This window comes from Taudactylus pleione, unplaced genomic scaffold (genome assembly GCF_031769625.1).
Source record: "Taudactylus pleione unplaced genomic scaffold, aTauple2 ptg000015l, whole genome shotgun sequence".
Classification (NCBI taxonomy): Eukaryota; Metazoa; Chordata; class Amphibia; order Anura; family Myobatrachidae; genus Taudactylus; species Taudactylus pleione.
Genome location: NW_028284417.1, coordinates 24828055 through 24843750, shown reverse-complemented (window position 1 = coordinate 24843750; position 15696 = coordinate 24828055). Strand labels below are relative to the sequence as shown.

The window sequence follows — 15696 nt, the reverse complement described above, 5'->3', positions numbered from 1 at the left end:
ACGGCGGTAAGTAAACACTTTCCCATCCTATAAACAAACCCCATTGTAAAAAAAAGGATAATGGTTCCAATTTCATTCCACAGATGGGCAGACTTCAAATATCGTCTCAAGCAAAAACTTGCCGACAGGGCTAGGCATGCAAGGGGGACAGGTGGGGGTCCCACCCCTGTGTCATTGGAGTTGACAGACTTAGAAGAGCTGGCACAGGGGTGTGTGCAGGCTGTGGAGGTGTTTGGCGTGTCCAACATGGATACGGACATGCCAGACTTTGCGGCTCCTCATGTTGGCCAAGGTAAGTCTTGTGATGTCACCAACTCTGAAATGCTATTGTGCCAATATGTAGATTCTAATGTGAGTCTTTTCGCATTTTTCCTAACAGAGACAGAGGCGGATGAGTCTGCTCCAGAGGGGAGCCTTGGCCGCAGAATTTCTGCTGGCTCTGCAGGGGAGGAACCAGTACATCCGGCTGAGGACCCTGCAGAAGCCAGTCCAGGGCATGCCCCCTCGCAGGCAGTGGGCCTCCTCACAGAACTCAATTTTAAATCGGATTTCCATACGGAGATTCTGCAGAGGATGGACGCCAGTCTGATATGGGTGGCTGAGGCCCTGGAGCAAAATGCTGCGGCCAACGTGACCATTGCTCAGGCCCTGGCGGAAAATACCAGGGCCAACATCCGCATCGCCGATGCCCTGGAGCAGCTCGTTCGCCAGCACATGGTGGAGCCGACCTCCCTTCCTGCCGGAACATCCGGATCCTCCACCTCTGGCACAACATCAGCCAATCCTCCAAATGTGCCTAGCCCTGTGCCTAGTCCAGAGGCCACAACATCTGCCTCTGGACAGGCCAGCCCGATGGCATCCCGGACCCTGTCTGGCGCCCACCCTCACCCAGCCAAACGGGCGAGAAAACGGTGACAGCAATGGCGACTTTTCCCACACTCCTTCTGTGCTTGGCTCATATTCCTTTCTGGTCAAAACTTCCCTCTCCTTTCTTGTGAAATGTTTTTAATTTTGGTATTTACGTTTATGTTACCAGTTATGGCTTTTTTTTTTTTTTTAACAAATATCTTTGCCACAAAAAAAAGACAACAAAATATTAGGCCAATTTGTTTGTGTTTAAACAATAAATTTAAAACAAAAAACTGACATTGTATTGTGACATTATTGTACAAATGGGTTACATTTAATCCTGGCCCTAAAGGCAAAAACTGACCCTCTTAAAAAAAAAAAAAGGCCTCTTTAAGGAACGTTTAAAAAATCACATAGCGATGCAAATTCCACAGTAAACCAAAAAAAAGGGGAGCTAATTAAAACATGATGACATTATTGTTACAATAGGCCATAACCAACAAATTGTGGCCAAAATAAAACACCAAAAATGTACGCTAATTGATTGTGTAATCATGACATTAGCAGCTCTGATTTCCACCTGCGTACGCTTTTGTGCTATCCCAATAAACTGCTTTCCAAACACATACCAAGCCGGTTTTCAATCCAACACTAATTACTTTACTGACCAGCCGCGATTAATCGCAGCACCATCGTTGAGTCCCGGGACGGAGGAGAAGGCCATCGCCAATGTGGTCGAGTAATCCTGACCCTAAGCTGTGCGAGCATTTTGAAGGGAAAGCGGATGTTCCAGTGACGTATGAGACGGTCCGAACACATTTGACGTTCGCATCTGCTAATGTATGTACGCCCCAAAAACGCCTCGCCACGCCTGCGTTTTTTCATCTCCACCCCCGTCAACACCCAAAAACGCCCTGTTCTGTCAATCACATTTGACATGTCAGTTCCTGTACGCTATTTTAGGAACGAGAGAAAAAAAGCTCGCAATCTGCCGTACGCACATGCGCAGTGTAACACCGACGCATGCGCGGTTAGTCAACATCGGAACGCAACGAGCGTACTGTTGTTAACGTGCGGCTCTGAATGAGGGCCTAAATTTGTAGATTAGACAAAGAATAAGAAGAAACAACATCCTGAGTTTAGTTATAGACATAGGAGGATTATATAAACCTGTCTTTCATATGCATCCTGTGCTAGCTGCAACAAAGAAAAAACATTTTTTTTTTTAAATACAATTTATTTTCAGTAGATATAAAAAAGGGGAAAGTACTGTCTGTACTTGTGTTTATGTTTTCATCATTATAGTTGAAAAAAAACAAAACTTAATTATACTTGTTATATACACCAAAAAAACACGAGGTGCTGTCACTGACAAAAAGATTGTTACAATATATGAACAAAACCAAAGAAGGAAATAATTTGTCTTATGGTGATTCATAAAATATAAAATATACTTATTTATTAAATACATTATTTAAAATCATTTGTACAAACAGATAGCGAAATACTAAAATGATAAATGATAGAAAGTATTAAACAAAGAATAGAAATTGTGTTTTAAAAGACAGTGCTGTGCACCACTCACATCTCTGTATACAGATTAGGGGTGTGCACCGACCACTTTTCGTGTTTTGGTTTTGGATCTGGATCTTTCTTCGTGTTTTGGATCTGGATTGGTTTTGCCAAAACCACCCTTCCGTGTTTTGGGTTCTGGGTTTTGTGTTTTGGATCTGTATTTTTTTAAAAAAAAGCATAAAAACAGCTAAAATCACAGAATTGTTTTTCTGCTCCTATGCTATTATTAACCTCAATAACCTTAATTTCCACTCATTTCCAGTCTATTCTGAACACCTCACACCTCACAATAGTGTTTTTATATCCAAAAGGTTGCACCGAGGTAGCTGGATGACTATGCTAAGAGATACGAGTGGGCGGCACAAACACGTGGTCCATCTAGGAGTGACACTGCAGTGGCAGACAGGATGGCAGTTTGAAAAACTAGGCCCCAAACAGTACATAATTCAAAGAAAAAAAAGAGGTGCAAGATGGAATTGTCCTTGGGCCCTCCCACCCACCCTTATGTTGTATAAACAGGACATGCACACTTTAACAAACCAAACATTTCAGCGCCAGGGTCTGCCACACGACTGTGGCTGAAATGATTGGTTCGTTTGGGCCCCCACAAAACAAGCTGGCAATTAATCTGTCCCTGCACAAACTGGCTCTACGGAGGCAAGATGTCGTCCTCATCCTCCTCATCCACTGATTCCTCACCCTCTTCAGTGTTGTATACATCCTCATCCTCACAGAGTATTAATTCGTCCCCGCTGGAATCCACAACCACAGATCCCTTTGTACGTTCTGGAGGCTGGTCTCCCTGGAAGAGTTGATAATTTATTTTATGAACATCATCTTCTCCACATTTTGTGGAAGCAACCTCCTACGCCTTTCGCTGACAAGGTTCCCGGCTGCACTAAACACTCTTTCGGAGTACACACTGGATGGGGGGCAACTCAGGTAAAATAGAGCCAGTTTGTCCAGGGACCTCCAAATTGCTTCTTTTTCCTGCCAGTACAGGTACGGACTGTCTGACATGCCTACTTGGATGCTGTCACCGATTTAGTCCTTTAACAGACAGACGCACGCTTGTCGCTGCTGCTTTAAGGATGCAGGTGCAGCTACAGCCCACACATTTCACAAAGACAGAAAAAAAAGAAGAATTTTTTTATTGTTTGTGGAGCGCACTTTGAGGGTTACACCACCCTTTAACAGACAGACGCACGCTTGTCGCTGCTGCTTTAAGGATGCAGGTGCGGCTACAGCCCACACATTTCACAAAGACAGAAAAAAAAGAAGAATATTTTTATTGTTTGTGGAGCACACTTTGAGGGTGTCACCACCCTTTAACAGACAGACGCACGCTTGTCGCTGCTGCTTTAAGGATGCAGGTGTGGCTACAGCCCACACATTTCACAAAGACAGAAAAAAAAAGAATATTTTTATTGTTTGTGGAGCGCACTTTGAGGGTTACACCACCCTTTAACAGACAGACGCACGCTTGTCGCTGCTGCTTTGAGGACAGTATCATATGCAGTGACAGTAGACTTGTCAGAAATTGTTGGCACGTCCTTCAGTCCGGACCAGATGTCCAAACCGGCCCTTGACTTATGACACAGGCGCACGTTTGGCGCTGCTACTGTGTTGATGCACGTGCGGCTACATCACAAACACATAAAAAAAATAGTTTTTTATTTTTTGGAGCACTTTGAGGGTTACACCACTCTTTAACAGACAGACGCACGCTTGTCGCTGCTGCTTTGAGGATGCAAGTGTGGCTACAGCCCACACAATTCACAAACACAGAAAATATTTTTTTATTTTGTTTGGAGTGTACTTTGGGGGTTACAGCACCCTTTAACGGTCAAGCCAGCTGGCCCTTTACTTATGACACAGGCGCACGTTTGGCACTACTTTGTTGATGCACGTGCGGCTACAGCCCACACAATTCACAAACACAGAAAATATTTTTTTATTTTGTTTGGAGTGTACTTTGGGGGTTACAGCACCCTTTAACGGTCAAGCCAGCCGGCCCTTTACTTATGACACAGGCGCACGCTTGGCACTACTTTGTTGATGCACGTGCGGCTACTGCGCACACAATTCACAAACACAGAAAATATTTTTTATTTTGTTTGGAGTGTACTTTGGGGGTTACAGCACCCTTTAACGGTCAAGCCAGCCGGCCCTTTACTTATGACACAGGTGCACGCTTGGCACTACTTTGTTGATGCACGTGCGGCTACTGCGCACACAATTCACAAACACACAAAATATTTTTTATTTTGTTTGGAGTGTACTTTGGGGGTTACAGCACCCTTTAACGGTCAAGCCAGCCGGTCCTTTACTTATGACACAGGCGCACGCTTGGCACTACTTTGTTGATGCACGTGCGGCTACTGTGCACACAATTCACAAACACAGAAAATATTTTTTTATTTTGTTTGGAGTGTACTTTGAGGGTTACAGCACCCTTTAACGGTCAAGCCAGCCGGCCCTTTACTTATGACACAGGCGCACGCTTGGCACTACTTTGTTGATGCACGTGCGGCTACTGCGCACACAATTCACAAACACAGAAAATATTTTTTATTTTGTTCGGAGTGTACTTTGGGGGTTACAGCACCCTTTAACGGTCAAGCCAGCCGGCCCTTTACTTATGACACAGGCGCACGCTTGGCACTACTTTGTTGATGCACGTGCGGCTACAGCCCACACAATTCACAAACACAGAAAATATTTTTTTATTTTGTTTGGAGTGTACTTTGAGGGTTACAGCACCCTTTAACGGTCAAGCCAGCCGGCCCTTTACTTATGACACAGGCGCACGCTTGGCACTACTTTGTTGATGCACGTGCGGCTACTGCGCACACAATTCACAAACACATAAAATATTTTTTTATTTTGTTTGGAGTGTACTTTGGGGGTTACAGCAGCCTTTAACGGTCAAGCCAGCCGGCCCTTTACTTCTGACACAGGCGCACGCTTGGCACTACTTTGTTGATGCACGTGCGGCTACTGCGCACACAATTCACAAACACAGAAAAAATATTTTTTTTTTTAGCACTTGGGGGGAGCACCCCTAATGGACAGAGCACCCCCTGGACAACACTACAGCACCCCTTTAGGACTGGAACACTGTACAGGACTTTGGAGTGGACACAGCCCCTATGGACAACTGACTGCACAACACAGTCCAGCCAGCCTCTATGGACTTTGAAGTAGTGGACACAGCCCTTATTGACAACAGCAGCACAGCACAACACAGCCAGCCCCTATGGACTTTGAAGTAGTGGACACAGCCCCTATGGACAACAGCAGCACAGCGCAGCACAGCACAGCACAACACTACTCTGCACTACACTACACTACAAAGCCCAGCCAGCCCTAACTCCCACCCTCCCTCTTCACTGTCCACAGCCGAGTGAGAAAATGGCGCCGACGCGGGTACCTTATATAGGATCCAAAACCCGCGAGACCCGGAAGGCGGGATGATGACGCTTTGCCTCGATTTCAGATCCGAGTCAGGCGGGAAAAGTCGAGCCTGACTCGGATCGGCCTCGGATCGGGGGGGCTCGGGGGGGTTCGGATTTCAGAAATCCAAACCCGCTCACCCCTAATACAGATTACTATTTAGTAATAATAGTGATTATTAGATTTCTATATTATAAATTGCTGTGTGACTTATATCCATATATAAATATCAGGTGGTTGGTAAAGCCTGCAGTATGATCTAAATAAAGATATTTATTCAAAACTGCTGTAACTGCTCCTAACTGTGTCTAATTGTATCTCTCTGTAAGGATAAGTCTTTAGATGGTTGTCACACAGTAGGAACAGTGGGCCTGATTCAGACCCTCTCGCTATGCGCTTGCAAGTGGGTCGATGGCCGGGCAGTGCGCACACGAATGAGAAATCACTCGCTCTGGCGCTCGCATCCAAAAGGGGCGGCTGTTGATGTTGATTGACAGCTCGCCCCGTTTGGTAGGCGGGTCGGGGGGGGTGGCTGGCCAAACGGAGGCGTTCCCGAAGGTACGCCTGCCATTTGGGGGCGGCCCCACTGACATCACGAGTGATGTCAGTGGTGAGCTTTCGGCTCTATTAGAGCCAGAAGCTCACTGGGGCTTGAGGGAACGAGACCCTACCACAAGGGTCTCGTCGCAAGCCCGATGGTCACGATGGTCGCGACCATCACCTGGCTGCTCGCAAAAGCTGTGGGTGACGAGTGGCCAGGAGGCTGGTTTTAAAATAAAAAAAGCGGCCGCCGTGATTCAGAGCGAGTACTCACTTTTTGCGTGCGGCTTTCAGTCAGGCCCAGTATCTTAAATATGTAGCAAACTAAATGTTGCAATGTATAGCCAAAGTGAGGGTTTCCCTTTGACACAAGTACCCAAATAGCCCCAGAGAATTCAAATAAAATAAATCTGGACAACAATAGTCCCTTTCACAATAATAGGGTAGGTATACCATTCATAGGTGATCAACTACAGTCAGATATTCTTAGGACTTATTGGAGCTTTTTTATTTAACAGTCACATAATTAAACTAAGTAGTAATGAAATAAAAATAGGACAGTATTTTTTATTCCCTAACCGAAGTTTAGTACAGTTACAGTTAATTAGGGCAATATTGTAGGATCATTAGCCATTGTAGTGTCCCCTTGGGCATGTGTCTGTATTGACTAAGCTGTAACCGGTAGTCTACAGTATATAATAACTACCCGTTATGGTCCTGATTTATAGCTAGGAGAAAAACGGTGCTTGTCGTCACTGGCAGAAATATGGAGCAGCTGCAGTAATTTACGGCACAATTATTGAGTAATTAGCTACTGCAATATCTCAGTACAATTCTTTATAATGTAGAATATATAGCGTGAGTGCTTATAGGCAGTTTTACACGATCTTTATAATAGGTAACAGCAGTTTAATGAGATCAGTAACCACTGTATTATGCTGCAGTAAATTATGCCACTATTGTAGGGTGATTAGCTGTTGTAGTGTCCCCTTCGGCATGTATTTGTATTAATTGTTTCACATCATAACAGTTTTAGAGCACGTTTTGTGATTTCCCTTACCCCCTCATCATTCATAATTTTGCACATACACAGTCTCTATTGATCACATCACCTTCACAAATTAAATACAACTTATGTCTACACAGCTTTTCACTTTTTGTGCATATGCTTGTTATATTAATATCACAGAATGACATTATTCACATTTAGTAATTATAAATAATGCTAATAATTTTTTATTTAATAACTTTTAATATAGCTATTGTTATTTTTGTTAATTTTCTTATTCTTTTATTTATTTGTATTTCATCTTCAATCCAAAACAACCCCTTTATTAATAATATTATTTTCTCACAACTGATTTTATGTTATTTGTTTGACAATTAAAACAGTGATAATATGTAAATGTTAATTTGTTTGGTTTACAGATTATAAAATAAGTATGACAGGGTCTACGTTAAAATGATAAGATATACATAGAATAAATGCAAACTAGCTATATTATTAGCCAATACAGGACTTAAGTGAATTTGAGTGGACGTTTGGTTTTGAAACATGGTCCTCTGTGATAGAGCAATATCAGAGCACTAACAAATAAGCTGGAAACGGCGGGCAATCTGTTTGTCTTGATAAGGCTGTTAACAGCAAAACATCTGTTGATGTTCTGTTGTTGTGCACTGCTCTCTTATTTGAACAAAATGTCTATGTCTATGTATTAGAGTAGAGTAGGCTAAGCCCGCTGAAAAAGTGGCCTTAGCCTGTGAGGGTTTCGTAGTCAGGTATTTATGTTAATATGACCTTTTGCATACATTAGGACTTATTATGAATGCACCACTGGTATTCCTTATATTAAGTAACCATTGAATCGCTGCACCCTAAACCCATCTGAACGGGACAGCATCACAGTGTAGAATCAATTAAGCCTGTGATTTATCCTACAGCAACAATATTTAATTACCTCTAAGGGATAATGCCTGTTTAGTAATATGGTAATTAGCCGCTGTCCCAATATTCTTGGGACAGCGGCTAATTACCATATTAAAATGCCGTGACTCGATGCAACAATCTTGCATGCCATTAAAGAAATACAGGCATTGTTTTCACCAAATGGATTTGGCAATCTTGCTCTGATCGTACTGTGCCCACTGACAGTGCGTCTATATCTAGGTTCAGTCGGTAGCAGTATCGCTTAGTATTTTACTGCAACCACATATGTATAGCAGTGATAGAGAGGAGACTGCTGCTGCTGAGCAGAAGCAGTCTCCTCTCTTTCACTGCCTGATGTGCCACTATGGCTGCACTCCTATCAAGAATTGTAACAGGTAGGCCCCTGGACCGCCCCCCCCCTGTGCTGTCCTTGCAGCACAGCGTTTTTTTTGGGAGGAGGCGTGACCACTTCTCCCAATTTGGCCATGCCCAATCCCCAGTACAAGGGCCCATTGGAGCTCTAGACTGACTTGGTCACTTCTGATTGGTTGAATGCTTTATTCATAGTTCATGCATATATTATATGATTTGTGGGCTTCTTCTACAATTAATGAGAAAGAAGATCGTACCTGCTGTATTATACTGTAGGGGTTAGAATTCTACAAAACACCCTAAGTGAATGCATTTTGCCCTGATTGGTTGTAAGCCTGTATGGGTGTATACCTGCTATAAACCTGGCACATACATGAATGCTGCAGAGGTGGATACATCCTGAGGCACCTACAACTTAGCATATGGCCGTAAATACACTTATTTTATGCTCTGCTTTTTATCCATTATTTTGTTGACACATATGTCTACAAATTAGCATGAGCCCCAATGATTTGTGGGAAACCATGATTCTGATGACTGCAACAGATGGTTTTCTAGTTGTGGTGTCTTGAAGACCCCTATATGTATTGTTTTCCTCTATATTAAGCTGAACTGATGTTAGCTGCAGATGGCAGATGGACATCTTAGTATGGTTGCAGGTCCCTGTTGCTGTAAAATCCATTATTCTGTGGAGTTATACTTTCATTGTGAATCATTGTTCAGTTTGTGGTGTGCCTTTTTTGTAATAGGAAGCCATTATTCTAATCCTAGTCATGGCACGCAAAAATATGCAGCTGCTATTTTCTGGTTTACCATTGCCTATAAAGAGCCTACTGTTTTCTCTTACAGGATGGTATAATCGCCTGTACATTAACTTCACATTGAGACGTCACATCTTCTTCTTTCTCCTGCAAACATATTTTCCTGCGACTCTAATGGTCATGCTATCCTGGGTCTCTTTCTGGATTGATCGTAGAGCAGTCCCTGCTAGAGTCTCCTTGGGTAAGACAGCACAAGCTATGTGTGTAACCACAGACAGTATACAACCTTGCTTGGCCTAATTCTTATATACAATAATTAGGTGGTGTAAAGAGTAAAAACTTTCCCAAAAAAGTTATTTGATACACTTTTGTGTAGAGCAACATATTAAAAAATGTTGTGTCATACAATAGTCTTCTTTTTCATTGTATGAAACTTTTTACTTTCTAAAAAATTTAAAATGATTATATGCTCCTGTGATCTGCAAAAATCTCAACAGTGGCATGATCTCAATACTTTAGAATATCAGGAGGACAGTGGCATGATCTTCAATACAATAGAATATCAGGAAGACAGTTGTATGATCTTCAATACAATAGAATATCAGGAGGACAGTGGCATGATCTTCAATACAATAAAATATCAGGAGGACAGTGGCATGATCTTCAATACAATAGAATATCAGGAGGACAGTGGTATGATCTTCAATACAATAGAATATCAGGAGAACAGTGGCATGATCTTCAATACAATAGAATATCAGGAGGACAGTGGTATGATCTTCAATACAATAGAATATCAGGAGGACAGTGGCATGATCTTCAATACAATAGAATATCAGGAGGACAGTGGTATGATCCTCAATACAATAGAATATCAGGAGGACAGTGGTATGAACCTCAATACAATAAAATATCAGGAGGACAGTGGCGTGATCTTCAATACAATAGAATATGAGGAGGACAGTGGTATGATCCACAATACAAAAGAATATCAGGAGGACAGTGGCATGATCCACAATACAATAGAATATAAGGGTTGAAATTTTGCAGATACAAATAAATATAGCTATGCTGGCACTCTGCTAGCCAGATGCCCACAGGGCTCTGCTCCCTGGGCAATGGCACCCAAGGCCATAGGGAGGGGTGTGCAAGTGATGCTGTCACTGCCCTGGCCTGTGCATCTGGCTAGCAAGTTGCCTGAAATGGCATCCTACGGCCAGTAGCATTGCTTCAGTGCTGTCTGGAGCATCCAAAGGATATCGCACACCTCTCTTTATGGCTCTGTATAGCTATAAATATAAATGATGATGGTTATACCGATTATCTGTAGTCTATAAAAGATTTAAAGAAGGAATAGCAATCTACCAGAAACTCATAGGGGTCAATCCTATTCCATGTGATGGTCTCGCGACAATGGCTGTGCTTGACGGCAGTCCGGATTTGCTTAAATGTGCTTGCAGCCCCATAGGGCTCTGAGCAAAATGAAGAATATTTAGGCTCGGAGCATGCTGCGAAGGGTGCGAGGTGCCAGTCTGTTGCCTGCATTTTAATGCCGCTGCAACGGCAACTCGCACCCTTCGCATGGAACAGGATTGACCCCATAGATGTATTCCATAAACATCATGATTTTGAATTCCAGGAAAGAAGATATGTATACAGATACTTACTATTACTATTATTATTATTACTATTATTATTATTACTACATATATGCCAATATACAGAACAACACTCATCTCGGCATCGGCAGCATATATATGCACCTGATTTATGCCAAGTCATTAGCATCAGCATATATTTGTATCTTCCCTTATAGCAAATGCAGGAAATTTGCATTCTAACATGTATACATGTTGATACAGGTTGAGTCTCCCATATCCAAATTTTCCGAAATACGGAATATTTCGAAATATGGATTTTTTTTTAGCATTACTGAGATAGTGAAACCTTTGCTTTTTGATGGTTCAATGTACATTAACCTTGTTTAAAGCACAAATTATTAAAAATATTGTATAAAATTACCTTCAGGCTGTGTGTATAAGGTGTATATAAATCATAAATGAATTTCATGTATATACACAAACTTTGTTTGAGCCTCAAAATTATTGAATATATTGTATAAAATGACCTGCAGGCTGTGTGTATAAGGTGTATATCGAACATAAAACCATACTGTGTTTAGATTTGGGTCCCTTTCCCAAGATATTTCATTATATTATGCAAATATTCCAAAATACGGAATATTCCGATATCCAAAATACCCCTGGTCCCAAGCATTTTGGATATGGGAGACTTAACCTGTACCCTTCTGGACACTGCCTACTGTATGTCAGACTGTCCCTTTCCTCTCCCAATCCACTTCTTCAGTCACATTGATTTGTGAGATACACACAGGTCTACATTTGTGCATACAGTACGTGCGCATTTGCTTTGTGCGGAATCATTTCATACAATTATGCCACGCAAACAGCTCTCTTACCCATTCTGCACCAGCCCCAATATGGTAATGTGAAACGTCTGCTTGAAGATTCTGAATTCTCTTCAGTCCACTTCAGCAGTGGTATATTAGCTCTAGAACTAATGGATAACAATTAATTTGCAAATCAATCCCACAGGGTAAGGATAGGAAATAGGAGAACTGAATGACCTTTATTTTTTTGATGTTACGCCAGAAATCAGCACCTTTATTGTTTACCTCCCCAGGTATAACCACAGTGCTGACTATGTCAACCATTATTACTGGAGTAAACGCCTCCATGCCACGAGTGTCGTACATCAAAGCTGTGGACATTTACCTGTGGGTCAGTTTTGTGTTTGTCTTCCTATCGGTGCTGGAATACGCAGCTGTGAATTACCTGACCACAGTGCAAGAGAGGAAGGAAAGGAAGCTACGGGAAAAGGTAAGACGAGCAGAAACACGTCTATCTGACAGTACCCGCAATATATATCTGGAGATAGGACTCTCAATTTAAGTGACCATGAGAAAAACATGATAGTGGGTGCCAGAAAGGAATGGGATTGAAATGTCGGCGGCTGTTTAGCTCCCGGTTTAAATCCTGACAGCGTCTGGCCAAAGGGAGGAAATCCCGACAGCGTGCGTAAGTAACCTAACCCTCCTCTCCCCCCCTAACCCTCCCTTAGGGGTGCCTAACCCTAACCACCCCCCCCTAGTGCCGAACCCTAACCTCCCCCCAGGGGTGCTTAAACCTAACCCCCTCTCCCCGCACTCTAAACCTAACCCTCCGGGGGGGGTGCCTAACTCTAACCTCCCCTCGGTGGCACCCTACCCCCCTTTCCCTAGCCTAACCCTAAGTCCCCTCCAGGGTGCCCTAAAACTAACCCTCCCCCACCCCGCGGCTAAGAGGACGCGCAGCCAGTACTTACCTCGTTCGGCCACGAGTCCTCCTGGATTACAGCGTGGCCGAACGGATGGAGCCCACACTCACTCTAAATCCATATCCCAAGGGATCCTTATGCGGTGTTTACCAAAGCCTAAGCACTCTCAGAAAGCAACAACAAATATTTTCCTGGGGTTTTTAAAACATGTAGGTCAGAAACCTGGGACAATTAAACCTACCCTCAAATACTATTAAAGTGTTTGTGTTACTATTTATATCTACTACTGTAGGTGGTATACCTGGCATTGCCGAAATTGAAGAATGGACCTTGAAGTACATCTGCAACTTTTATATTTTACATTGAAGACCAACATTGGAGACCATGGCATATGAAAATGTGCTTGGAGGAAATTAGTAACTGTCAGTGCAGGTGCATTGTGACAGTCGTTCCTCCAACTCACTGCTCTTTCGCTGGAGCTCTGCCCGCCCCCCACTGGTACATATTAGCCTGTGCCTTCACATCAGTGCAGTTTTAGGCACTGGAAGACATCCTGAGCGAACTTGCTTAAACAAATATCAAATGAGTGATTAGCGAAATCAAATTAGTGATTACACGGCCTACTTGGTGAGGCCATGCAGACCTCCATGGCACTGACTAACTGCACATATAGCCAAAAACCTAATCCTGGTCAAACTACGCCACAAGTTTGGTGAAGCTAGGTACAAAACTCTGGCCGTGCATAAAGGACAAACAGACAGACACACACACACACGCACGTTCTCACTTATAATATAGATATATTGCCTTTCCACTTTAAAGTCATCAATTAAATGCTTTATTTATATTTTGAAAATAAACAATTCTTGCATATTATATAAATGTTTTCGGTGGTATTTAGTTTACCATGTATTTTCATTTTTCTTCTTTACTGTATATAGCGGGGGTTCCCAACCACGGTCCTCAAGGCACACTAACAGTCCAGGTTTTAAGGATAGCCTTAGTTTAGCACAGGTGACTTAATTAGTACCTTAGTTTTTTTGATTTAACTATCTGTTCTTAAGCATGGATATCACTAAAACCAGGACTGTTAGTGTGCCTTGAGGACCGTGGTTGGGAATCACTGGCATATAGAGTATCAAGAGTACACAGAGTCTATTTAAGCAGAAGCTTGACATTACTTTTGTAACTAAACAAAATTATCGCCTAAAAGGTTTATATTTTTTCCTATTTTAAAGGTTGCCTATAGAAAACTAACAAGCATATGTGCCATACAGTAGTTGAAAAGAGATATGTATATTTTATAATGACCCTGAAATAATGTCACAGTTTGTATTTTGCTATACTGTGGGTTCATTATTTTTTTTAATGATCCAAGTCATCTTTTTATGCTTTAAGCAATAGGTTGTGTACAGAATGTGCTGAAGTGCAATGACCTGTATGAAGACATTTCTAGCTAATAAACATCCTAATAATAATAATAAGGTTGTGATTAACCAGAATCTGCCTTTTTTCACAAACATATCATATACAGTTTGCTTTATTAAGTGAACAACTCGTTGTTGTAATTGGACTTAACATAATAGTCATTATTATTTACTTACTCAAAATGTTTACTTTTTATGACATGCAAAGATAAAGTTAAGTGCAGTCATTAAGGGAAGTCATTAACATCCCTATGCCCCATATTCAGTAACACACATGGAAACATAATATAAAAATCTAAAAAATTATAAAAGTATATAAGAGATCAAATATATATTAGAGTAACATCACCATCTCTTCTTTTGTATTTCATATGCCCTGATTAGTAATACATTTAGTTTAAAATTTGTTGCCTCTTGATTGATAAACATAATTTAAATGTACCATCTTCTCTGGTTGTTACGTTTGTGTCAATAGTATGAGCTTTCCTGGCTTAAGAAAATGCAACATCTAAAATAATAAAAATGGTTTTGATGAAATCTCTCTGGCCATTAGATAATAAATTGAAGATTACAAATTGCCAATGAATGTTGTGTACTAGCAGTTGTGATGAAGGGAACAAGAATCATGGGGATCCGGTCAAAACACTGACAATCGGGATGCCGGTGCTTAGAATCCTGTTGCCAGAATTTGCGGCGCCGGCATCCTGACGGTAAGTACTGGGGTAAGGAGGAGGGTTAGGGGTTAGGCACTAGGGGGAGGGTTAGGCACTAAGGGGGAGGGTTAGGTTTAGGGTGCGGGGAGGGGGAGGTTAGGTTTAGGCACTAGGGGGGGAGGTCAGTTTTAGGTACCGGAGAAGGAGGGTTAGGGGTAGAGAGAGGGGGAGGATTAGGATAATGACCGACAAGTGTAAGTATTCTACTCCTGTTGGGATGCCAGCACTGGGATTCTGATCACCAGGATCTTGAGCTCCGGCATCCTGTACCCAGCCCCAATCATGGGCTAAGATTTTGAATAGCATTGCTTTCGAAAAATGTAAGTTAAGGCTTAAATATTTTTTAGGGGGAGTGTATTCACCCGCAGCAAAATAAAAAAGGGTAACACCATGTTGAATAGGCCACAGGCATACCGCAGTAGGGGTTATCTAAGGTCAAAAAGAAATAGTGATGTACAATTTATCATAATATAATCCTACTATGGCAGACATGGCGGTCCTTTCTAAAGAACTTTATTTGTTCATAACTACTGTAGATAGAGGCCTTTTGATTGTGATGTGGAATTATTTATATTCCATAGACAACTAAGGTTAAAAGATTAGTTTAGTAATCATGGAAATGTGGTGGCTCTGTTTCGAATGTCTGAATTTTGACTGTCCAAGAAATTTTTAGAAAGTCAAGATCCAGACATTCAAAACATACATCATAATGTAGACATGGACTATATCTAGACAGTCAT

General features: G+C 42.0%; 1 protein-coding gene across 1 annotated transcript in view; it reads left to right on the top strand.

The window, feature by feature from the left end:
- The window catches only part of LOC148542184 (gamma-aminobutyric acid receptor subunit rho-2-like), a 186987-nt gene that overhangs the window by 164623 nt on the left and 6668 nt on the right, over positions 1-15696 (top strand). The window contains exons 7-8 of the mRNA XM_088470792.1: positions 9569-9721; positions 12184-12380. Of these exons, the coding sequence (XP_088326918.1) occupies positions 9569-9721; positions 12184-12380 (350 nt within the window). The remainder of the gene's footprint in view (positions 1-9568; positions 9722-12183; positions 12381-15696) is intronic.